The 23,134-nt window shown below is 46.8% G+C and overlaps 1 protein-coding gene and 2 long non-coding RNA genes across 4 annotated transcripts; 1 reads left to right on the top strand and 2 right to left on the bottom strand.

Annotated features, from left to right (window-relative positions):
- Positions 1-843: 843 nt before the first annotated feature.
- On the bottom strand, positions 844-4,660 carry LOC109022594. The gene is made up of 4 exons (XR_002001610.2): positions 4,564-4,660; positions 4,361-4,406; positions 2,727-2,813; positions 844-1,652 (listed from the first exon to the last, which is right to left on the bottom strand). It is a non-coding gene; the product is annotated as an uncharacterized LOC109022594 (long non-coding RNA).
- Positions 4,661-19,766: 15,106 nt separating this feature from the next.
- On the top strand, positions 19,767-22,006 carry LOC107203175 (histone H2A.Z). Of its 2 annotated transcripts, XM_015624780.1 has the most exons (5): positions 19,767-19,936; positions 20,290-20,367; positions 20,761-20,874; positions 21,327-21,456; positions 21,609-22,006. In XM_015624780.1, the coding sequence occupies exons 1-5, from the start codon at positions 19,934-19,936 to the stop codon at positions 21,668-21,670; spliced, it is 387 nt and encodes a 128-aa protein (XP_015480266.1). In that variant the 5' UTR covers positions 19,767-19,933; the 3' UTR covers positions 21,671-22,006. The 2 variants fall into 2 exon arrangements, with proteins under 2 accessions (XP_015480266.1, XP_015480265.1); XM_015624779.2 differs by lacking the exon at positions 19,767-19,936 and having other exon boundaries at positions 20,230-20,367.
- LOC117244215 lies at positions 21,123-23,119 on the bottom strand. Its single transcript, XR_004496841.1, has 2 exons — positions 22,907-23,119; positions 21,123-21,540 (listed from the first exon to the last, which is right to left on the bottom strand). It is a non-coding gene; the product is annotated as an uncharacterized LOC117244215 (long non-coding RNA).
- Between the last annotated feature and the right edge of the window lie 15 nt (positions 23,120-23,134).

The following is a 23,134-nucleotide window of genomic DNA, read 5'->3' as shown; positions in this document are numbered from 1 at the left end:
TAGGAGATGTAAAGCATAGGTCTGGTTTCTAAATCAAGAGCTAATGCCCATGCATATGAGAAATAAAGGGCAGGGTATGAGATGTGATGCTGTACAAGCCTCACGTCAAGGGAAATATTCCCCTGCCTTCAAAGGGTCCTGGCTCAGGGCCATGAAAGAGGCCATGGAAATAAGCTCTTTTTTGAGTTGGCAAATAGTGTCTTGCTTTTCTGCATGAGAAGTAGGAAACAGAGAAACTCACCTGGAGCTCTGCTCTGCTGTGCAGTTTGTGGTACCAGATTTAACAAAGGGCTGTGTGGGAGGGAGAGAGAAAGTAGATGAGTGGGGGAACCAGGCCAGAGGTCTCCTCTCTGTTCCTCCTCTGTTGGGAGCAGGATATAGAGCTGGCCCTGAGGAGCCCAGCCTGGGCACAGTCAGGAGGAAAAGAAGCAAAGCTCAGCCATCCCTTCCTTAATGTGTGGCCATCACACAACCTCCACCAGTCTCCACTATGCAGGGGGCTGGCATGTTGTGCCAGCTGGGATACCCCCCAGTTGTTGCCAGGATCACCCTAGAAAGATACTGAGGCTGACATCCAAGAGGGGACAGGAAAATGGGAGCCTGGATAAAATCCTTCACAACTTTGCCTACGAATCATGGCACAATAGCAATTCTCAGAAACCAAAGCTTGAACCCCACCATGAGCTTGCCGTCCCATTTGTTCCCTCAGTGGCAGCCCCTTGTTCTCAAGCTCACCAGTGTGGCCTCAGGTATCCAGGGGAGTGCAGGACCTTGTGTCATGCAACAAGTGAGCTGAATAATCATGGTAGGAAGAAGGAAAACATTGCACACCAACAAAAGCCCTGGGAAACAATTTTATTGCTAGCAAAACTCTGCAGGTCTTTGTTTAGTTGAGCACACGTCCTGTGAAATGCAATTGCTCACTGTGGTTTTAAACTGAGACCACCCTGAAAATGAAGGTAGTTTCCATTAAATTGAATTTCTTTTCCCCAGAACTGGCATGACAATGGTAATGCTGATAAGGAACACTAGTTGCTAAGTGAGAGCATAATTTGTATTTTCTATTAAATCACAGTCATTTCCAGTACAAATGGATGATGCATGCATGTCATGCTGATTTACAGCCTTAGTCGTGATCAGTTATCGCAATGCCTAAGCAGAGCATGAAAGGTGGCACAAACATGCAAGCAACACTGCACCAAGCCAAAATGAATATTTGGATCTAACTTAGCATTAGCAGATGAGTTGGTACAACAGTGATGGGAGTTTTTTTCAAAAATATTCATATGCTTATCATCAGTATAACATTGAAGGCTACTGATCTCCTCCATCTCACCTTTCCAGTGGTCTTCACAAGTGGCAAGCCAGGAAACAAATGGAGATGGAGCAGCAGCACATGACTGCTATAGACCTGACCATGAAGATGCATCACAAAGCAAATGTAATGTCCAGTGAATTATTCAAATTCCTGAAGACCAGGCAGTCAGCAAGGAGAAGGCAGGGTTGCTGAGTGCAGAAGAAGACAAGGTTGTACAAACATCGGTGTTGCAGCAGTCATTCAGGGAAGGTTTCTGCTCTTGATGTTTTCCAGAAGTTGCTGAGCTTCTAAGAGCCCATGGGCTGCTGCCACACTGAGGAGTTTCTCCACTTCCCTGAAGGACATGAAACCTTCATCAAGAAAATCTAGGAGGAAATCCTAAATTCATTCCTAGCTAAATTTTAATTACACAGGCTTTTATAAGAGGACCACAGCTACTATGTGAATATGAAAACACCTGTAAAATTAACTCTCCCCTATTCAGAAAATAATCTGATTTTCCTTCTGCTTTTTCCTGTGGTTTGAGCACATATGTTCTGGGTTTGGTGTTTTTTCTTATCTTAGTTGAAGGAGAAATGGTTTTGGAGTTCTTGATATACCACCCAATATGTGAGTCTGATCATGCAATATGCAGTGGAGACTGAAACAAAATGCACTGGCTTCAAATCACAAGGTTTGTCCAAACAACACTTTTTAAGCTTCATTTAGAGTATAACTGCTTGCTCCAGCCTCAGTTTTTGTTTTCAGGCTTGAAGCAAATGAAAATAATTAAAATTAAATGATACACAAAATCAAAAAAGGGCTGGGTTTCACTGTGATTGAATCAGTTTCTTCAGCTTCACTTAGCCCTAGGACAAGTTGCCACAGTGACTGCACAAAGCACAAGGCAAGTTTTCTTTATCTGTGGGCCTTGCTGGGAACACTGGTGTGAAATGTGCATGTGCACATCAGGGAGAAAAACTCATGCCTGGCAGTTTCAACCCAACTCTCAGGCAGTCAACAGGAAGCTTCTCATTGACTGGATGGAAGGAGAGTGAAAAGGGAGAGTTTCTCCCTTATAAGAGAAAGACAGGTATTCATAGAAAAAAAATTCACATGTCACTTCAACAGCTCTTTCTATACCAATACAGGTCTTGTCCCTTGCTTTCATTGGGAAATCATCATGGAGAAACATATGCAGACCACAGGCATTATAGGTACTGTGACACACTATTTTTAAAATGTCATTGGACTGTGTTTTCCCATTTCCCTGCTGCAGGCAGGGCTGCATTACTGACAATACAAAAAAGAGGGCATTAGAAATGCTGGAGTGGCTTCATGCATGGAGTACCCACAGCACCAGGTTTCCCCCTGTCCCCAAGAAGAGCTGGGAGTGAAGCTGTAATGGGAAGGAAGAGGATTATCTCACCCTTCTTCAAGTGCCATGGTCATGTTTCTGAGTGTCCCCACTGCCAGGTTGAAGGAGGAGTGGGGATGGCCCTGCCCCGCAGCCTGCCTGCAGCCAGGAAGAGACAAGCACAGAAAATGGTAAGAGAAGAACAGGAGAAGAAAACCAAGAGTTTAAATGTTCTCAAGCAAGGTGAGAGTTGGTTTTGGCTGAGAGTCACTTTTCTTCCTAGCAGCTGGTACGGTGCTGTGCTTTGGATTCAGTACAAGAATAATGTTGGTAACACACTGATACTTTGGCTGTTGCTGAGCAGTGCTTACCCTAAATCCAGGATTTTTCTGTTTCCCATGCTCTGGCAGCAAGCAGGTGCACAAGAAGCTGGGAGGGAGTAGGGCCAGGACAGCAGACCCAAACTTGCCAAAGGGATATTTCATCCCATGGAGCAGCTCATGGTCAGCGTGTAAACTGGGGAGGTTGGTCAGGAGCTGCCGACTGCTCGTCAGGGACAGGCTGGGCATTGGTCAGAGTGTGGTGAGCAATTGTACTGGGCTCACTTCTGTTTCTTGGGGTTTATTCCTTTCTTTTATTACTACTGTTATTGTTATATTTTACTTTATTTCAATTATCACGCTGCTCTTATCTCAATCCATGAGTTTTACCTTTTCCCAGTTCTCTTCCCCATCCAACAGGAGGGGGAGAGAAGGGGAGAAACCAGTGAGCAGCTGCATGGTGCTTAGTTGGTAGCTGAGATTAAACTAGAACAGAGCAAATAAGGGAAAAGTTATGTATAATTCACTTTTTGAAATGTGACTCCTTTGAAATTTCAGGCCCTGGTTTGGGAAACATCCTTATTCAGAAAAGCATGAAGGCTTGAGCATTTCTCTAGGTATGGATATCTTTTATGATTCCTCCTTGAATTACATCTCCTGCTGTCACAGGCATAGTTCTTTCAACCCTCTAAGTCCAGCAGCTTGATGCTGTTCTATGCCTTGAGCAGGCAAAGACACCATCCAATATGTCTACTCCTATCCTCTTGCTTTTTGGGTAGCACAGTAAATTTCCCTGTCTTTAGTTTTTCCCATTTCTTACCAAGAATGGCAGGATTCCAGGGGATTCAGCCCAGGCTCCCACCATTGGTGTGACTACTATGGGTACCACAGCAAATGCACACATAGGCATGGCTGTGTCACTCATGTGGTAGAAGCCTCTTGGGAGGGTGTGCTGAGAGCAGGAAAACAATACACTGCTGTAAATTGATTTCCCATTCCCTCAGCAGCTCCTGGCTCACTCCCCTCCTGTACTTGTGCATGCTTCCTGCAGCTCAAACCTCCCCATAAAGCCATACAGCAGCACCAGCATCCCTCTGCACTCTCGCTCTCAAGATATTTCCTTTCTTTCCACTGATTAAAAAAAAAAAAGCATAGCAGGTAGGGAAAGTGGATCAAAGCATAATGCAACCCACAGTGAGAAGTCAGGAGCTCCTGCTGTCCCTGCTGCCACCTGTGAACCTATTCCCAACAGCACAGGACAGCTCAGTGCAGGTTTCCCCAAAAAGCACAGCCAGCTTTTTCCTCATCCCATACCACAAGTACCCTTTCCCCAGAAGGAGCTAATTTCCCATGGCAAGAATTGCTTGGGGGATTTCTGTGCCTCACCTGAACCAGTGCATGGCCATGTCCTCATTTTTTTCCACTCCAGCTCCTGGGTGTGAGACAAGGTAGCAAAGTCACAGACAGGTTATGAAATACAGTCCAGAAAATCCAGCAGTGTGTTGGTATCACAAAGCCACGTTTGTGGTTCTGGCTTATAAGCATGCACACTCTGGCAAGAAGTTAGCCACATATTGGAGAAACATTACCTTGCAAATACCTCTGTCCCAGGATGTGCTGGGCATTGGGGTACCCCAGGCAAGCATACACACGAGCCACATGGAAATGGAAATCCTCGTAGCACAGGGGGATGTAGAGCAGGAGGAGGCCAGCAGTGATTACAGCTGCCAGCTGTAAAAGAGAGGAACAGTCACGATGCAAGGGAGAAAATAAGCTGAGTGCTACAGCAAATATTTCATCTGAACTCTGAAGTCTCCCAAAACTACTCCCCACAGAGAAATGGGAGGAAAGGCCCACACAACTGCAGAAAATCAAAGTCACCTTTGATAGAGAGCTGGCTCCAGAACTTCCACTGAATCTGGCAGAAAAGACCCTGCTGAATTCAGAGAGCAGTGTATGAGCTCCTGAGTTATTTTCCCCTCTAACCTCTGCTATAGGCAAAGGAAACTACAATCATTTGATTTTCTAGTGGTCCTCTTGAAGAAAAGGGAAAAAAAAAAACCTAAGATGCCATCAGGCTTTAAGAAACAATTAAAGACACTTGCCAGAAGGAGTGTCATTCTCCAGGTACCTGGGGACTTGTGGCCCACCACTGCCCACATAATTGCCATACACAAGTGAACACTCACAGAATCACAAAATGGGCCAAACTGGAAGGGACCACAGAGTGTCATCTTGTCCAGCTTCCATGTTCATGCAGGGTCATCCTAGAGCACATTGAACAGGATTGCATCCAGACAGTTCTTGGATATTTCCAGTGAGGGAGGCTCCACAGCAATCTGTTCCAGTGTTTGGTCACCTGCACAGTAAAGTTCTTCCTCATATTCAGGTGGAACTTCCTGTGTGTCAGTTTCTGCCCATTGCCTTTTGGCCAATTGCTTGGCACCAGTGAGATGTGCCTGGCTCCTTCTTGACATCCTTCCTTCAGATACTTATAAATTGTCTCTTCTTGAGGCTGAATGGGCCCAGCTCCCTCAGCCTAACCTCACTGCCTTGCACTGGACCTGCTCCAGGAGCTCCATGTCTCTCTCCCTTTGAACATCCACAGCTCATAAACCCTTTCATTCTGTGTTACAGTGAGGACACGCCTACACCTGACAGGAGAATAACCTTGAGTCTGAAACTCTTCTTGCATCCAAGGTATAAATCAGTGAAAAGTCTGATGAACTGCACCAGCAGAGAAAAAAAATGAGAGACCAGAATTAGACTGTTTGCTTTTTTTGATGCCAAATTGGATTTTCTTTGTTCAGTGAGCTAGCTATTAGCTTCCAGTGAGAGGAGCTGGCAACTTATGCATCCACATCTTGGCAGAGTCAGATGTTCCTGGCTGGGGGAAGAAGAACATACTTAGGAAAAGGCTGTAGGAGGCCCACGTGGAGCCTCTTGCCTGCACAGGTTTCCAGAAGCCCTTTGCCTCCCTGAAGGGGAATGCAACATGTCTCACTAGTGGTGTCAGCCCTGCAGAAGGTAAAACCCTTCCCTGCTACAGGGGAGGATTGACCAGGTACGGTCCTAAGTGGACCACATGGCTTCTTGGAAACATCAAGGAGGTGAGTGCTGATCAGTCTCTCCCTGCCAGACTGTGCTGAAAGAAACCATGTAGATGGTGTATGATCTACAGGAAACCATTAATACCTCATCCTTCAGCTCTGCAGCTTTGGTGAAACAGTGATGGACTCTTGGAGCTGATGTTCATGGGGACATGCTGAAGTGTCTGCGGGTGCTCTGCATGCCACCCTCCTTCCCTTCTGCACACGGAAGCAGAGCAGACTTTTTAACAGCCAAGACAGAAGCAAGCCCCAAGGTCTGTCCAGCTGCCCACAACTGTTGCAGAATAAGCTCACTTTTTCATCAGGGCATAATTTCTTGCTTCAGCTACTTGTGCATAGTGCTACAGCACATATGCACATTCGTCACCATGTCATGCTCAGAATGAGCCAAGGGGACAAGAAGCAGCTGCAAAGGATAACAAGATATAAGAGCTTTAATAGTCAGGGGCTATTCTGGCCACTCAGGATGCTTTGATGCAACTGATACAGACCCATACAAAAACCAACTCTCCTTCACGTTTTTAGGGGGGCAGAGGGAGGGGGTGTAGTGCTCAAGATATCTGCTGACCACTGCAAAGAAAATTATGCATTTAGATCCTGATCTACTGCTCAGTTGCCTTTGGAGCTTGAGCACAGAAGTGATGTGGGTCTGCAATTCCTTACTGTTTCATGGGGGCTCCTGCATTCCCACACATCACGATCAGCTGCAGGAATTGCTGGAGGCACAGACTGCCAAGAGCTTGTTAGCTCCTAATTGAGACCCAGGTCCTGGTTTGGGCCCATCTCTAACTGGGATTAGTGAATGCTGAGGATTAAATGAGCCTAGTTATCTTATTAGGCTAAATAGATAAAATAGGTGAGGAATAATGACATGCAAATGCCTCAGCATTTGATTTTCTGACTGTTTAGGGACGTAGGAAACTTGGACACACACACACATTACCCCATTCAGCTTATGTGGTGCTGTTTTGAAAGTGCTGATGGGTATGTCAATCCCTGTAAATCAATGGCAAGCCCAAGAAGAAATGCAAGTCATAGATCAAACTGATTATTGTTGAATGCTTTTGGTCTTATTTAAGAGGAGGAAATTATATGCCTGGTAAAAAAAATGCTTCTTGCTGGAGATGTGGCTGATGTTAAAGGTCCAGCTCAGGCAAAGCTGAGTACAGATCTATGGTGAAGAGTAGGACAGTGTTTCTGAAGCAGTGCAAAAGCTGATGAGTAAGAATCTGGTTTCACACAGTGGCTGTGGGCTGTTACTGTGTTATTTTGTCACTGTTGCAGTGGCTGGGACACGTCAGGGAATGTTTCATGTGACTGCAGGAGACAGAGCGCACCATACCACAAGAGGCAGTGGCAGTGCTTCTATAGGTGCAGATCTGTGACCTGCAAGATGCTCACAGCTGTGGTGTTCTCCTTTGTCCTCCATGATAAGTTGCCTGAAGCCTCAGGAAAGGAGTAGGAAATATAACATTTTGGAGGAGCTGTTTCTATTGCAAGTCTGGTACATCCAATACATGTAACAGCAAACAAATGACCCAGTAGGTGAAAGAGGAAAGGATATGGTCAGAAGCAAGGTCACAGGGGAAACCTCTGTGACCATGCACCAGTGCCATGGGGGTACATCCTGGCATATATGCTCTCTGTGGGACACCACCTTTCCACAACGATGTCAGTAATGATCAGCCATGTCCTGCTGGCTCCACCCTCACTACTGCAGAGATGCTGTGCCTGGCTCCTCTCTGGATGTTCCCCTTTTGTCCCAAGCTGTTTTTTGAGGGGAGGCTTTCAGCTTTTTGTAGCACTGACCTGTATAGCAAGTTCACATTTCACAGGAAGTTCCTTTAGAAATCGATAACTGAGCATCCCTAATCTGATTCGCTTGTTTGTCTGTTTGGGGGAATTTGTGTTAGTGTGGTTTTGGGGTTTTTTTTTCTGTTTTCTCTTCCTAAAGAGCAAGAAAAAAGGAGACCTATGCACAACAAAAGGCAGGTGGAGTGCACTGATCCCAGCTCCAGAAGATGGTACCACAAACAGCTGTTGCTTGGCTGCCCACCACTACCTAAAAGGCATCTACAAGCATGCAGCTAGTCCTATACCAGCAGAGACATTAGAAAAAATACTCCTTTGTCATGTCACGGTGGTTACATCTGAGCTCAGGTAAATATTGTGCTATTTAAACTGTCTCCAAGACCAAGAGAGGAGGGAAGTGCAGCTGCTGGTGCACAGGGGGTCACTTTGAAGCAAGGTCTGCCTGGAGAAGGGATGAAGGAAGGAGATGGAAGTCCCTTGGGCTTCTTCCTTCTGCAGGTCCCTTCCCTCACAGCCAGCACCAGGGACTAAAGGCACCAACAGACCCTGAGACAAAGAGCTCCTCAGGGACCCCAGCTGGGCAACAAGTATTAGTATACCTCAAATGCAGGAAGGAACACGGGGAGCCTGTTGCATTGCCCCATGCAGAGATGTAAAGCAGATCACTGCCCTGAAACAACCTTTGTAGTCCTGGGTGGCAGCTCTCAGTTGCTCATCACACCCTTTTCTGTGGCAACCCATCAGAAAGCACTTTGCACGTTTCAAGCCCTGCATCCTTGGGGCTGCTCTTAAAGCATGGGGAAGCCCAGTGCTGTTGTTGGGGCTCTGCTGAGGAACCAGGCAATGAGGGAGACAAATCGTGCTGTGCACATGTATTTATGCAGTCTGGTTCCTATACAGCACCCTCAGCTTCTTGGCTGCACCATCACCCACGTGCCAAAGCCAGGTGAACAGGATCAAAACAATGACCAAGAGGAATGCCTAAAAATACCACTCATAATCACTGCATTTGAAGATGCCACATTACTATATGTTAGCAAAAGCCTTTGCTCCCCATGGTGAAGGGCATTGCAAGCCTCACAATTTTTAGAGGCTATTGTGTGCAAGCAGCTCCTGTGGCACAACCCGCTCCGGCACCTGTGGCTTTCAGAGGCAGGGTGTGACTGACATAATACCTGCTGCCAGCACTCCCATACTGAGCCCATTCCCACACTCACCTCCCAGCTGCTCCATGCCAAGCTGGAGGGGTGGGGGTTCCCACTCCCCGGAGAAGGATTTGCTCCACAGGTGTCAGCTCTGCCCCTTCCCTGCTGTCGCCACCGCACTGCAGGCTTGGTGTCCCCCATCTCTCCCTCTGGCAGCAAGTCTGAGCACCTCGTCTTAAAGTGCTCCCTCCCTCTCAGCAAGCACCCACCACCACCCTGCCATAACTCTTACCCATCACTATCCCTTAGCTTTGCTCCTGATTTACTGCAGCAGCAGCCCAGCTGCTTCACTAAGATAAGAGGGATGGATACACATCCCCTTGAAGAGTCACAGAAAAGATGGTCCTGACGAAAGCCTTTCAAACCACCAATGTTTAACTCGCCCTGTGCTGAATATTTCTCTTCTTTCAGACTGCTCCCAGGTGCTTCAAGGTCTCACCACGGTTGTATTTGACAAACTTGTTTACATTTTTTCTGCTTTTTGTATGTGTGGGTCTGGGATAAATGCAAGACCATGCAGGCCCAGGTGAGAAAATTAGAAAAGATGCAATGATGTATAATTGAAATTTATCAGAACATACAACCCCCCACAAAATTTGACAGGATGGGAGGGTTTTTTTCAGCTAGAAAAGAGCTCACTTGTTAAAGTCAATCATTTTATAGCTGCATAATTATGCCTCTATTCATCTGCTGTAACTTCACCTAGTGAATTTCACATGCTAAATTTTGTTTTGCATTCACATTGAAGAAAAAAAAAATCCCTTCTTAACACAAGATCCCTAATACATGCTATCTTTCCTGCTCTGAAGTCCTAGCAGAGGATCTTAACCAGATGGCAGCCAGGCAAGGTCCATCTTGTGTGAAATGCTGACCTTGCCTAGTCTCCTGACAGCATAAAATAAATATTTTTCTTTCCAATTTTACATCAAGATAAGTGCTGTGCTTTGGTTCTAATGGCAACCCCACCCCCAGAGAACAAGGATACCTCTGGTGATGATGACTCAGCCTAAAAAGCCTTAATGAAGAGAAAACCCTACATAGTTTCATATATTATTTCTTATGTTATGCTGCCACCATTGGGACAATATCATTTGGTCAGTCACAGCTCCTTTACAGTTGAAGAGATTCATCTTTATAGCCCTGGTCAAAGCGTGACTCATTTTCACAGTATATCAAATTTAATTGGGCAGTTACAGTCATACTGCAAGATCAGATGCTTCCAAGTGCAAACCTCTGCATTAAGGAGACCTGGAAATTTCCAAAATAAGTCCAGCACAAAAGGCCCTTCACTGCAGCAAACAGTAAAGAAGAGATGAAAGAAGGTGAGGAGTCTACTTACCTACTTGCCTTTTTTTTTTTTTCCCTTCTTTAGGCACAATTACTAAAATTTAAAGATAAATGAAAAAACAAAAACAAAACCAACCTCTCTGGGAGTCACTGTTCTTGGGAATGAGATGCCCTTAGCTATAATCCAAATTTCTGGCAGAAGTGAATTCCTGAGTTAATCTCAGTGTTGTTTGTAAAGATATGTCTGTAGCAATTACCCCCCTGGACCTTTGACCTTTGACTTATGACCCCTCACCTTTGATCCTTTACCTCTGACCCCTGGCTCTGGCCCTGTCCCTGGACCCTGGCCCTGGTCCCTAACTACTCTGCCCTGTCTGTACCCAGCCCTACTGCTGGGTCCTGTAACCCCAAACTCCTGGTGTGTAACCCTCAGCCCCAAGCCCTGCTGGTCACCCTGCAGCCTGCGCGTGTCACCCCTACCTTTTTGGTGTGCTCTTGTCCTCCTGGGAGGGCTCTGGTGTTGGCCTGCTGTTAGGATTGCTGCCTGCTGCTGCTGCCACAAGGGGTGAAATGGCATCCTTAGGGGCACTGCCACTTTCTACTGCTGGTTTTTATTTTAAACCAGAGCAAAAAATTACAATCCAGCTTAAACACAGAAGAGCAGAGGAAACCAAGTCTCTGCGAACCCAGAAAGGTTTGAGATACACCCAAAAAAAACGTGATTAAAACCAAAAAGTTAAATGTTGGTGCCAAAAAATTGATACGTTTCATTTAATGGTGAAGGTAGGTAGGAAGGAAGGTGCATAGGGAGTTGGGGGACAGGGAGAGAATGACAGGGGGTAGGTAGAAATGTACCACCCTTACAGGGGTCCTGATGACATCTCATTTCTCCCCTCCATCTGGTCTTCTTAGTGGTGGGGGTCCCCCACCGCCAGGGCCATGCCAGAAAGTATAGAGTCCAGTGAAATTTGTGCTGACACCCCGACTCACTCTGTGAAACTGGTAATTTCTCACTATAAAACAGGCCCTGGAGCCTGCAGTTCTTTGTTGCAGATGACTAAAAATGAGAACATGTTATTATTAATTATTTACTATTCAGTGAGGGCTAGGCTGTCTGTGTTACAAGCCAGGTGCGGTGCAGCATCTCATTCCAGCTGTGAACTTCTCTACAAAACCCAATTTTACACCATTTACACCAGGAAGAAATTACAGCTGTAGTAGCTGCTTTCTACCACCTGAGAAGACTTGAAACCCTTCTACTTGCAATGACTTTGGCAAGGAAAGGGCAAGCCCCCAGTGAATTTTCTCTCCAGACTACTAAAGGGCAGGGGGCATTTCTTTTTTCCTTTCATTTTCACAGAATGAGTTGTGTAGGACCATTTCCCACTCCTGCAAGGGAGCATTTTGTTTGAAAACCTGGAAAAAGCCACCTTCAGGAAAATACCATTTTCTTCCCATTTCTTTTTCATGTTTTCCAGGTTGCTTTCTTACACAGAGGAACTGGTATAATGAATTTTCTATAGCTGGTAAAAAGCCTATTTGATTACAATGTCCTCGGGACAAAGGTATCACAAGACAAATTAGATTCACTCGAGAGCTCCCCAGTTGGAACATAATTGGAGTAGGTGCTTGCAAATGACTTCATAGACAACATAAAATATCATGTAAATATAGCTTTAATTACTAAATTGAACAGAGATCATATATGAGGAAGGGGGAGGACCAAAGCAAACAGCAAAAAGAGAGTGTTGAGGGATAAGTTTCTATGTAAGACAATGGGAAGAATGAGGTTAAGGAGTTCTAGCTGTCACCATTTCTGACAGACTCTCATTTCACCTTGCCTAACTAGCTGTAGTGTCCTTTCAGAGCTGGCTAAACAAGAACAAGGTCAAAATCTATTCAGGCTAGTAATTTTGACACTATTAATAGTAAATACAAGGGTGTACCATGCAAAACAGCGCAGATATAGGGGTAGGTCAAGTATTTTCTGAAATCAGTATGCAAATGTTATCTGCAGAACTATTAGAGAGATTTGTATTTTGTTACTAGTATAGAAATTTATCAGAAGATAAACCCTCCTGCTTTCCAGCTGATCCTCAGAGTGGCTGGGTGCAGCTAGGTTTAATTCTTTTACTATTATCAATTCAGCACTGTAAGTTCAGTTGCATTCAGTATGACCCCAGAGGCACCAGTACAGTGGGTCTCATTCACAATCAGAGGTTCACAAATAGTGCAGCTCACCAATGAGACACTGTCAGGTTGGCTTCAGGAGAACTTGCATGAACGTAGACTCACAAACGGTGCAGCTCATTGGAACAACAGATTGTAGATTCTTACAGATCTGCAGTAATGGATTCACTAGATGTGCAAAATATAAATATATATTACTAGGTATAAATGTTTCCAGGTACGTTCTAGAGGTGCAAATCTAACCAAAGAGGCATTCCAACTTTGGGGAAAGGAGAGAGGAGTAGAGACAAATAGAGTAAGCCCTTTGGCTTGTCTGTGAGGCAGTCATATTCTCAACCTCTGCCACAGAGGATTTCAAATACCAAATCACATTTTTTGGAGAAGTGGAGGTGAGAATGTAGTCAAATATTCTGTTAGCTGCTATCACAAAGGGGAGGGGCAGACACTTTATAATGAGGAATAAATGAGGAATGTTGAGAGTTATAAAAAGAGGGATGTTTTGGACAAGAACAGGATGGTGACACCTGATGGGTACTCCCTCTTCTAGCTGGACTGCAGTGATAAGAATCGCCTACAACCTATAGATATGATGACCTATCACCCCATCAGCAGGACATCATGCCCATGGTAATTCCTTCACCATGTATCTCCCACCATATCTCATTCCTACAATGTGTGAAGCTGTTTAGAGATAACAGATTGATAGCTATTATCTGTTAAGCTGAACAATTGAATCCATTCATCACTACAAACAATACAACAGTGCAGCCAGAGAGGGTGGGATATTCCTGAGCTCAAATACAGCAGCCAGCAGGGACACACAGCTGAGCAGAACCCTGTTATCTAATAGAGATCCTGGAAAAGGGCACAAGGGAAGCCCTCTGCAAGAGGAAGAACCCTAGGGGCAAATACAAGTCATACTGGAATTCATCTACCACAAAAACTAGAGCCTAAACAATTTAAGTGGTGTCTAAAAAAAAACCCTAACGAGCTATATTACTCACCTAAGGGGAGTTAGTTCAGAGTTTGGCATACTAAAACCTCTGGCTAAAAACTGGGTACTAAAAACTGAACTGCTTAGGTGTCACCTAAAAAAAATTAATTTCTCAAATGCCTGGCTTTTGAAGTTCCACAGATATCCAGATTTGTATCTTGGGAATACCATGGCAGAGCTGAGTGCCTTGACATGTATCTCCCACTTAAACTCATGCAGAGTCACGTTCAGCTCCATGACACAGCGACCAGTCCAGCCAGGGGTTGTGGGTTGTGTGGCAAAATAAAAATAGGGATGGGTACGACTGGGTTGCCCAAAAATAAAGGACTTTAATAATGCATAAAATAACAAAGCAGCATAAGCTGTGCACAATATAGGGACAACCTCAGAAGATGCAGAGGCAGGGCAAACATTAACAACATATAAGGGATGATCTGACAGTAGGGGTCCAATCATAAAAGAGAATTAAGAACATAACCATAAATATAAAATGTAACAATCGATCACTAACCATAACCAGAAACACAACCTTATATGAAACAACTCTATTAACATAAGAACTTCCATGGTGCAACAGCACTTAACTCTTACTTGCCCTAACTAACAAGGTTTTTCCCATGGCCTTAAGTCCATGGCTGGCTCAGGTTGGCTGACTCCCACAATGCAGGATACAGAAACTCCAATGTTCTGAAGGCTGTGGTAGAAAGAGCTTTCTGGGAATGCTTCATCAGTCTACTAAAGATGATCACCACTTCTACAGAAACTAAGTTCCTGCAAAAAACGCATTCAAGAAAGTCCAAACAATATAAAGTTCATAGCTCAGTACTTATTGAGGGGTGGAAAGTAATACTTGCTTCAGATAATTTGTTTGTATTTTTGAGACATTTGGAAATAAGTGCTTTTTCGTAAGGAAATAATACCAAGTAGTAGGCAGAGTAGAAAAGAAAGCAATACTACACCCCAGTTCTCCTAAGGCTCTGAGAACATAGCCGGGTAGTTGAAGGTCCCTCGGTAGAACTCTGTCTCCAAGGCAGAGGTAACCTTTACCCAGCAGCTCACACTGCAAGGCTGACAGGCTCTCAGCAAGGACCTGCCCCAAGCCGGCTCAGGAGGGCACCAGCAAAGCCATCCAGCTTCCCAGAACAGGAAGGAAGTACCGCGGTCCAGGACAAGGCAGCAGCGGCCTGAACGCTGGGTGGCATGTGATGGATTGCAGCAAAAGCAGCTCAGGCACAGTCTACCCAGCACAGACAGTGCTGCAGTGCCCACACAGTGACACACGACATCTTTAATGACAAGCACCAAAAAACTTCACAGTAAAAAAGCAGGGGCACAAGGGCTGGGTAAATGATGCAAAGCCCTTCACCACTGTGGCCTCCAAAGGTAAGACACTTGAGGACAGGCTTTCAGTACAAATATTACAAATATCATTAGGAAGATGGAGGTGGCAAGTGCTCCCTTTGGCTCCTTTTGTGCATATGGGATTGAGGACTATAGGTAGGGATTTTAACCTACCAGACATCTGCTGGGAACTGAATACGGCAGAAGAGAGGCAGTCCAGGAAGTTCTTAGAGTGTGTGGATGACAACTTTTTGTCACAGGTGGTGAGTGAGCCTACTAGGGGAGGGACTATGTTAGACCTGTTGTTTGCAAATAGAGATGGGCTGGTGGAAGATGTGATGGTTGGAGGCAGCTTGGGACATAGTGATCATGAAATTATAGAGCTCTCAATATTTGGTAAAATCAGGAGGAACACCAATAAGACTTTTACGTTAGACCTTCAGAGGGCAGGCTTTGGCCTATTTAGGAGACTTATTCAGAGGGCTCCTTGGGAAGCAGCTCTTAAAAACAAAGGAGTTCAGGAAAGGTCGGCATGCTTCAAAACAGAGATCTTGAGGGCACAGGAACAGACTGTCCCTGTGTGCCAAAAGACAGCTCAGTGAGGTAAATGTCCAGCCTGGGTGGGCAATGAGGCTGTGAAGGAGCTTAAGAATAAAAAGAGGATATATCATCTTTGGAAGGAGGGTCAGATTTCTCAGGAAGTATTTAAGGGGATTGCCAGGGTATGTAGGAAAAAAATTAGGCAGACCAAAGCTCAGTCTTTTGGCACTTTTCTTAAGAATAATAAAATTTCTTTTAATAAATATATTAATGGTAAAAGGAAGGGTAAGACCAGCCTTTGTTCTCTATTGGATGCTGGAGGAAACTTAGTAACTGCAGATAAGGATAAGGAGGAGGTGCTTAACACCTTCTTTGCCTCAGTATTTGGTGGGAAGACAGCTTGCCCTCAGGACAGCTGTCCTCCTGGGCTGGTAGATAGTGTTAGGGAGCAGAATGGTGCCCTGATACCCCAGAGGAGACAGTCAGAGAACTGCTGAGCCTCCTGGATGTTCATAAATCTATGGGACCAGATGGGATCCACACCAGGGGGATGAGGGAGCTGGCAGATGAGCTTGTGAACCCACTCCCCATCATCAACAGTCCTGGCTCACTGGTGAAGTTCCAGATGACTGGAAGCTGGCCAATGTGACACCCATTCACAAAAAGAGTGGCAAGGAGGCCAGCCAGCCTGAGCTCAGTACCCGTAAGGTAATGGAGCAGTTTATACTGAGTGTCATCACACAGCATTTACAGCATGGCCAGGGTATCAGACCCAGCCAGCGTGGGTTTAGGAGGGACAGGTCGTGTTTGACCAACCTGATCTCCTTTTATGACCAGGTGACCTGCCAGATGGATGAGGGAAAGGCTGTGGATGTGTCTATTTGGACTTCAGCAAGGCTTTGACTCTGTCTCCCACAGCATTCCCTGGAAAAGCTGGCAGCCCTTGGCCTGGACAGGAGCACTCTGTGCTGGGTTAGAACTGGCTGGATGGCCCAGAGAGTGGTGGTGAATGGTGCTGCATCCAGCTGGGGGCCAGACACCAGTGGTGTCCCCCAGGGCTCTCTGCTGGGGCCAGCTCTGCTCAATATTTTTATTGATGACATGGATGAGGGTATTGAGTCTTTCATTAGTAAATTTGAGGATGACACTAAGCTGGGAGTGTGTGTCGATCTGTTGGAAGGTAGAAGGGCTCTGCAGAGAGACCTGGAACTGTTGGATGGATGGGCAGAGTCCAATAAGATGATGCTTAATTAGTCCAAGTGCTGAGCCCTGCATTTTGGCCACAATAACTCCCTGCAATGTTACAGGCTGGGGATGGTGTGGCTGCACAGTGCCCAGGCAGAAAGGGACCTGGGGGTGCTGGTGACAGCAGCTGGACATGAGCCAGCCCTGTGCCCTGGTGGCCAAGAAGGCCAGTGGCTCCTGGCCTGTGTCAGGAATAGTGTGGCCAGCAGGAGCAGGGAGGTCTTTCTCCCCCTGTACTGGGCACTGGTGAGGCCACAGCTGGAGTTCTGTGTCCATTTCTGGCCCCTCAGTTTGGGAAGGACATTGAGACACTCGAGTGCATCCAGAGGAGGCAACGAGGCCGGTGAGGGGCTGGGAACACAAACCCTGTGAGGAACGGCTGAGGGAGCTGGGGTTGTTTAACCTGGAGAAAAGGAGACTCAGGGGTGACCTTATCACTCTCTACAGCTTCCTGAAAGGTGTTTGTGGTCAGGTGGGGGTCGGTCTCTTTCCCCAGGCAGCAACTGACAGAACAAGAGGAAACAGTCTAGAAGGAAATATAGGTTGGATATTAGGAGAAAGTTTTTTATAGAAAGGGTGATAAAGTATTGGAATGGTTTGCCCAGGGAGGTGGTGGAGTCACCATTCCTGGATATGTTTAAGAAAAGACTGGATGTGGCACTTGGTACCATGGTTTATTTGAGGTGTTAGGGCTGGGTTGGATGCAATAATCTTGAAGGTCTCCTCCAACGTAGTCATTCTGTGATTCTGTGAGTTTATTTATGCTCACAACTGGGCTCAGAAGTTGCTTTGGGATTGTTCCTGTGTCCCTAAGTTTGCTTCAATTTATCTCTTTAAATAGCAGAGAGGAGAGTTCAGGTTGTGCTTATGAGAGTGCCTTGTTAGCTGGCATAAGCTGATCTGAGGCTGGTTTCATGTACTCTACCTGACACATCCCTAACACGATTTGTATGGTAAATACACATCCTTGCTTTAAATTAACCTTTGGTGTTAGGCTGCCTTGCCTGGTAATTCCAGCTGTAAGGAGCTCCGAGCAGCTGAAAGCATGCAGCCAAAGTGAGCTGTGTGGAAAGTTTCCACAGACAGGGAATGTCTGTGGCAGGGATTGTCTCCATCTGATAGGAGGTCTTTTTGTTCCTCTTCCTAGCACTTCTGTGGACATAAACCAAAGAGATTTTTTTTTTTTTACTACATCTTGAATGGTGTCCCACAGTGGTATCATGGCTTGCAACTTGGTTCTCTTTTCATGCAAGGTAAAGGGCACTTGCAGCTTTGATTTTGAACAGAAATTGTTTTTAAACACCACGTTGAACAAAATCTTGAGTTCTGCAGGCTTTTGTAAAATCTTGAGGTTTGTTTTCAAACTTAAAAAAAAAACCCAAAATTTTTCAAACCCTCTTTTTTTCTTGCTGAAGGAGAGTATGAACAACTGATGCTCCAAACAGACAGAAGCACCAGATAGTTACATAAAAACAGATCTGTGCCAGATCCATGCATGTAGGAGTGTCTGCTCTCAATTCAGTCCTGCCTAACTCTTCACATCTGTGAATGTGCCTGGAAGTAGGTCTCCCCACCCTGAGGCGATAGCAGCTGGGACTAGATGCCCGAACTAAAAACAGGGTGTTGAAGGCATTGATGATTGAGGCCTTAGGCTGTGTAGAGATTGAAGCAAAGGGTTCTTTGAAGCCAAGGGACCAAGTATTTGCAGTCAGACATTGGAGAAAAAGAGCCACAAAGTACTAAATCTTTACTAGTTGAGTGAACAGCTGGAAAGACCTTTAAGTGAAGCTGTAGGGATCAGGACATATCCTCCTGTCTTAGAGTACTTCGATTGTTGTAGGCTTAAATAAAGGGGAAAAGTTATTTCGAGGAGAGAACTTTATGCATTCGGGTCTACCTCCCATTAAATGTTTGGCTCCAAGAGTATTCATTGTGCTCAGGACCCTTCAATAACAAGGTAGAGGAAATACAAGCAACACCTACCAAAGAGGTGGTTTGTGATCAGATTGGTAAAGTGCATCACAGATCCAGCTCCTCTTCCCTCTAAAGAGCTATTCAGCCATCTAAGGGCCAAGGTTTCTCCCTGAGCTCATTGCATGCTCACAGATGAACAGGAAATCTCTCAGATAAAACAGACTTACAGTGTTCTGGAAGAGCACAGTGAATTGTTACTTTTTTGAAGTTGAAAGAATAGGACCGAGAACACCCTCAGCTGAGCTCTGAGGTTAAATGGTGATGTACTGAAAATGGCACTATGAAAAAACAAGCGGGTTAAGGCTTCATTTTAGGGAAACACAGGCAGGGATTCAGAGCGCCTAAGGTGAGGACATTTGCACTGCATTAATTGTTACACTTGGAACAGAATCAGTGATAAACTGCTTTTAACTATAGTTTGTGAAACACCCGGCGACACAAAGGGGTCTGAGGTGGGTGGCCCTAAGCATTGGTGCATCCCCTGCTTACGACAGAGATAAAAAAAATAAAAATAAAATCAGTGTAAGTGCGTAGTTGTTGGCACTTCCCCACCCCCGGAATCTTGAGGAGCTGATGCGAGCTTTATTCGACGCCCCTGAGCAGCCTCGTGTCCTCGCCAACGCAGTGTAATAGCCCCTCATCCCACGCCCGGGACATAATCTCCTTCAGGCTGCTCCTGAGGCGCTTTACACACAAAGCCAATTAACTCCATTGTGCAAAGAAAGATTCGCCGGCAGTGCGGCGGCTCTGGAGCGATCTGAGCGCACAGGCGAGGCTCGGTGCCGGAGCGGGACCTGGCGATACAGAACCCCGGGAAAATGAGTGGAGGGACTTTGGGCAGGGTCTCTCCCGCCCGTGACCCGCTGCAGCCCCATTCCCAGCACAGGCTGCGAGGCGAAGGAACCCCAAAGCCGCGGGCCACATGACCGAGATTCCCCCACCTTCACCCCCGTCCTGTCTCTTTAAGTGGAGGCGGGGCCTGTCCAGCTCCCCACGTCGAGCGGCCGGCCCCGCCACGGCTCGCCATTGGTTGTCGCTGGGGCAGAGCGGCCGCCCCGTCCGCCGCCATTGGCTGGCGGCGAGGCCGGGGTTCCCGGATGCGGCCGCGCGGTGCGGTTATAAAGGGCCGGGGGAAGGCGGGAGTGGGCGCAGTTTGAATCGCGGCGGGTCGGGACAGGTCGGTGCTGTCGACCGGGCTCGGTGCGTGCGGGACGCTCTTTGCTTCAGCCTTCCCCTGCGTGACACTGCGCTCCGGTTCGCTATGGTGAGGAACCACGGGGGCTGCTCGGGGGGCGGGCGGCGGTGGCTGGGGCCGGGGCGGCTCCGTGCAGCCGATGGTGTGGGGGGGAACGCGTGCGGGCTTAGTTGGGGGAGGGCGGAGGCGATTGGGGGTGCGGGGAGGGGGGATGGGGTTGGTGGCACGGGCAGCGGCGCCCCGGGGACGGGGAGCGGTGGCCGCGCATGCGCGTTTTGAGCGGCCTGTGCCGCGCGGTGCGGCGGGCGGTGCGCACGCGCCTCGCTGCCGCGCGTGCCGCTCTGCGCGGGGGGGGAGGGGGTGGGGCGGGACGCATGCGCGATGGGGGACGTCAATTCCTGCTCTTTTCCCGGCGTTTCCAGGCTGGTGGGAAAGCTGGGAAGGACTCCGGGAAGACCAAGACCAAAGCAGTGTCCCGTTCCCAAAGGGCTGGATTGCAGGTGAGTAGGGTTGGGATATGGGTTTGTGAAAGTCAAGCTAGCTTTCCATCTGTTGGTTTGTTTGTATAGGGTGAAAGCTTCATGCTCTGCTGTCTGGCTGTTGTCTGGAATGATGTAAGGATCATAAACCGGACGTTAGCACATCCAACCGGTTTTAAACCTTTATCTAAATCCGTGCAGGGAGGAAAGTAATTCCCTTTTGGCCCTTGCTACTACTTGTACTGAAAATAGTGAAAGTTGCTGATGTGAGTGTGGCATGCAGTATATTATATGGATTCTCAAGTTTTGGGATGCAGCCCTTGCTTATGCCACTGGGATTCCGCTGCCCAGGATGTGGTTTTGCATAGAGGCTTTCTATTTTCATAGCCTGTTCATGCTTTTGTTATTTTCCAGTTCCCTGTTGGCCGCATCCATAGGCACCTGAAGTCTAGGACAACCAGCCATGGGCGTGTAGGAGCCACAGCTGCTGTGTATAGTGCTGCAATCCTGGAGTACCTGACAGCTGAGGTAAAATGCCTGCAAGGGTGCAAGCAAGTTGGTGAACCCCTGAAATGCGTAATGACCAGTGCCTACTCTATTTGAACAGTTTGTACTTGGTTGTTAACTCTTTGTGTGCTTTGAGACACTTCTAAGTGCGTACTTCAGCAGAAGACTGTGAAATATAAGTTCTCTGTGTTTCATGCAAATCCTGCAGTGTGACTTGTAGGAAAAATGCAGTGTGTGAAGTAACTTCATAAATGGGCAATTACAGCATGTCATATTTACTGTAGAACATTTACTCTGTCATTGGGAAAACTAAATGCAGAGCTCCAAAGGAGGACTCCCTTTAAAAGAGATATTGTTTGCCCTCTTGGTGTCACTGACAAGTGACACTGTGTTTGGACTAGAGAATTAAACAGCTAAGACTGTGCTATTTGTCTCATTGGTTGTGTAACCATTGAAAAATGGTCTTGTTTCAGGTCCTTGAGCTGGCGGGAAATGCATCCAAAGACTTGAAGGTGAAACGTATCACTCCTCGTCACCTGCAGCTTGCCATTAGAGGAGATGAAGAGTTGGATTCTCTGATTAAGGCAACAATTGCTGGTGGTGGTATGTCAATTGCTTGTTCTCTTGGGGTACTTGGGTGGCATGAACTGTCACAGACTCGAAGTTTCTTAGTGTTGTCATTTTACCCTAAAGTATGAAATTTAGGAAAATCGTTGAAGAGAAATAACATGGTCTTAACTGTTTTTCTTTCTTAGGTGTAATACCACATATCCACAAGTCCCTCATTGGCAAGAAAGGACAACAGAAGACTGTCTAAAGGATACCAGAATTCCTTGTTATCTCAGGACTCGAAGTACTTAATTGTCCGGTGTTGGTGATTCCAGTGGACTGTATCTGTGAAACACAATTTTGCCTTTTTTTAACTTTTGAGAAGCTAAAGCTCCCTTGAGCTTTCTAACAAACCAAATTTCTGCATTGGAGTCTTAACCATATTTAAGTGTTACCATGGCTTCAAAGAAGCTATTGTGTTTGTAGTGGGTTGTAATTGAGCTGACTGTTTCTGGATTGGTTTAAGTAAAGGAAATGTTTGGTTTTGTACAGACTTTTCATCTATTAGAGTGGAAATACTCAATAAATGTTATGTCAAGACTGATTTGTCTCTTTTTCCATTAGCTGGAAAATGTTTCCACTGTGCAGCTCTTAGGGTTGTTCAAGGGCCTGTAACTGACAACCCTTCCTGAAATACAGGAAATCTTGAAATACAGCCTGAGAATACTGCAGTTAGTAAATACCATATAGTAAAAGGGCCCAGGGCTTTGGTCCTGTCAAGTTACATTCTTCCTAACTGAACCTGCTGTGTCATGTGCTGGGCTGATGAAAGGCTGATGTTACTTAAGGCCAGTTTTACTCGCTGTTAACCACAGAGGGAAAGGGTCTGTCTTGGAGGAGGGTATATGATAAGATGAAGGGGTGTTGAAATTCCATGCTTCACATAATTTTGTGCTGGAGCCTGTGGCCCCCTGTTATGTTTCAGCTTGCAAAAGCTTTGGACAGACATCCATGAAAGCAGGGACTTGTACTGCAGCAACCTTTAAATTCTGCCATGCCGTAGAACCCTCAGCAGCAGTGGATTAGAGGGAGGTCTGGGCACACCTTCAGCTGTCCCCCACTGAGCCGCTTCATTTCCTACAGCAAAGCCCTGCCTGTTGTGGTAGGAATGGTTACTATGTGTGGCTGGGGGTAGCAAGCAAGCTCCCTCTCTGCCAGAACTGCAGTCAGCAGTGAAACACTGCAAATAGAGATTCTGCTTCTGAGAACAGGCGCTTGTGTTTCCCTAAACTTGCAGGCAGTAATCTCTGCTGCAGCACTGTAGCTGGAAGGCGGTGACCTAGATCGGAGAGGCGGCTGAGACCTGTGCTGACTGCACTCCTCTGGCGCTGCGGTGCTTCCCTGGAATAGTACCCGAATGCTTCCTTCGCAGCAAAGCAGTCCTTGCCGGGCTGTAATTGGTGTCACTAATTACAATGAGCCGTTACGAGGTGCTAATGAGTACCTTAAAGCGTAGTCAGGCACTGACAGTGGCACCGCGAGGGCTCCTCTCACTTCTGTGCGGGGCCGCAGTGCTGCGGAACCGCGCACGGTACTTTTCCATGGCAGCCGGCTCCTCTCGGGTCTGGGCGTGCGGGCGGTCGCTCTCCCGGCCGGGACCATTCCCAGCGCCCCCGGCCCTTCCAGCCGCTCCAGGCCGGGCAGCGGCGGAGCCCCGGGCGGGCGGGGCGGC

This window comes from Parus major, chromosome 4 (genome assembly GCF_001522545.3).
Source record: "Parus major isolate Abel chromosome 4, Parus_major1.1, whole genome shotgun sequence".
In the NCBI taxonomy this organism is placed as follows: domain Eukaryota; kingdom Metazoa; phylum Chordata; class Aves; order Passeriformes; family Paridae; genus Parus; species Parus major.
Note: the sequence above shows the minus strand (reverse complement) of the source record. Positions and strands in the feature narration are given on the sequence as shown.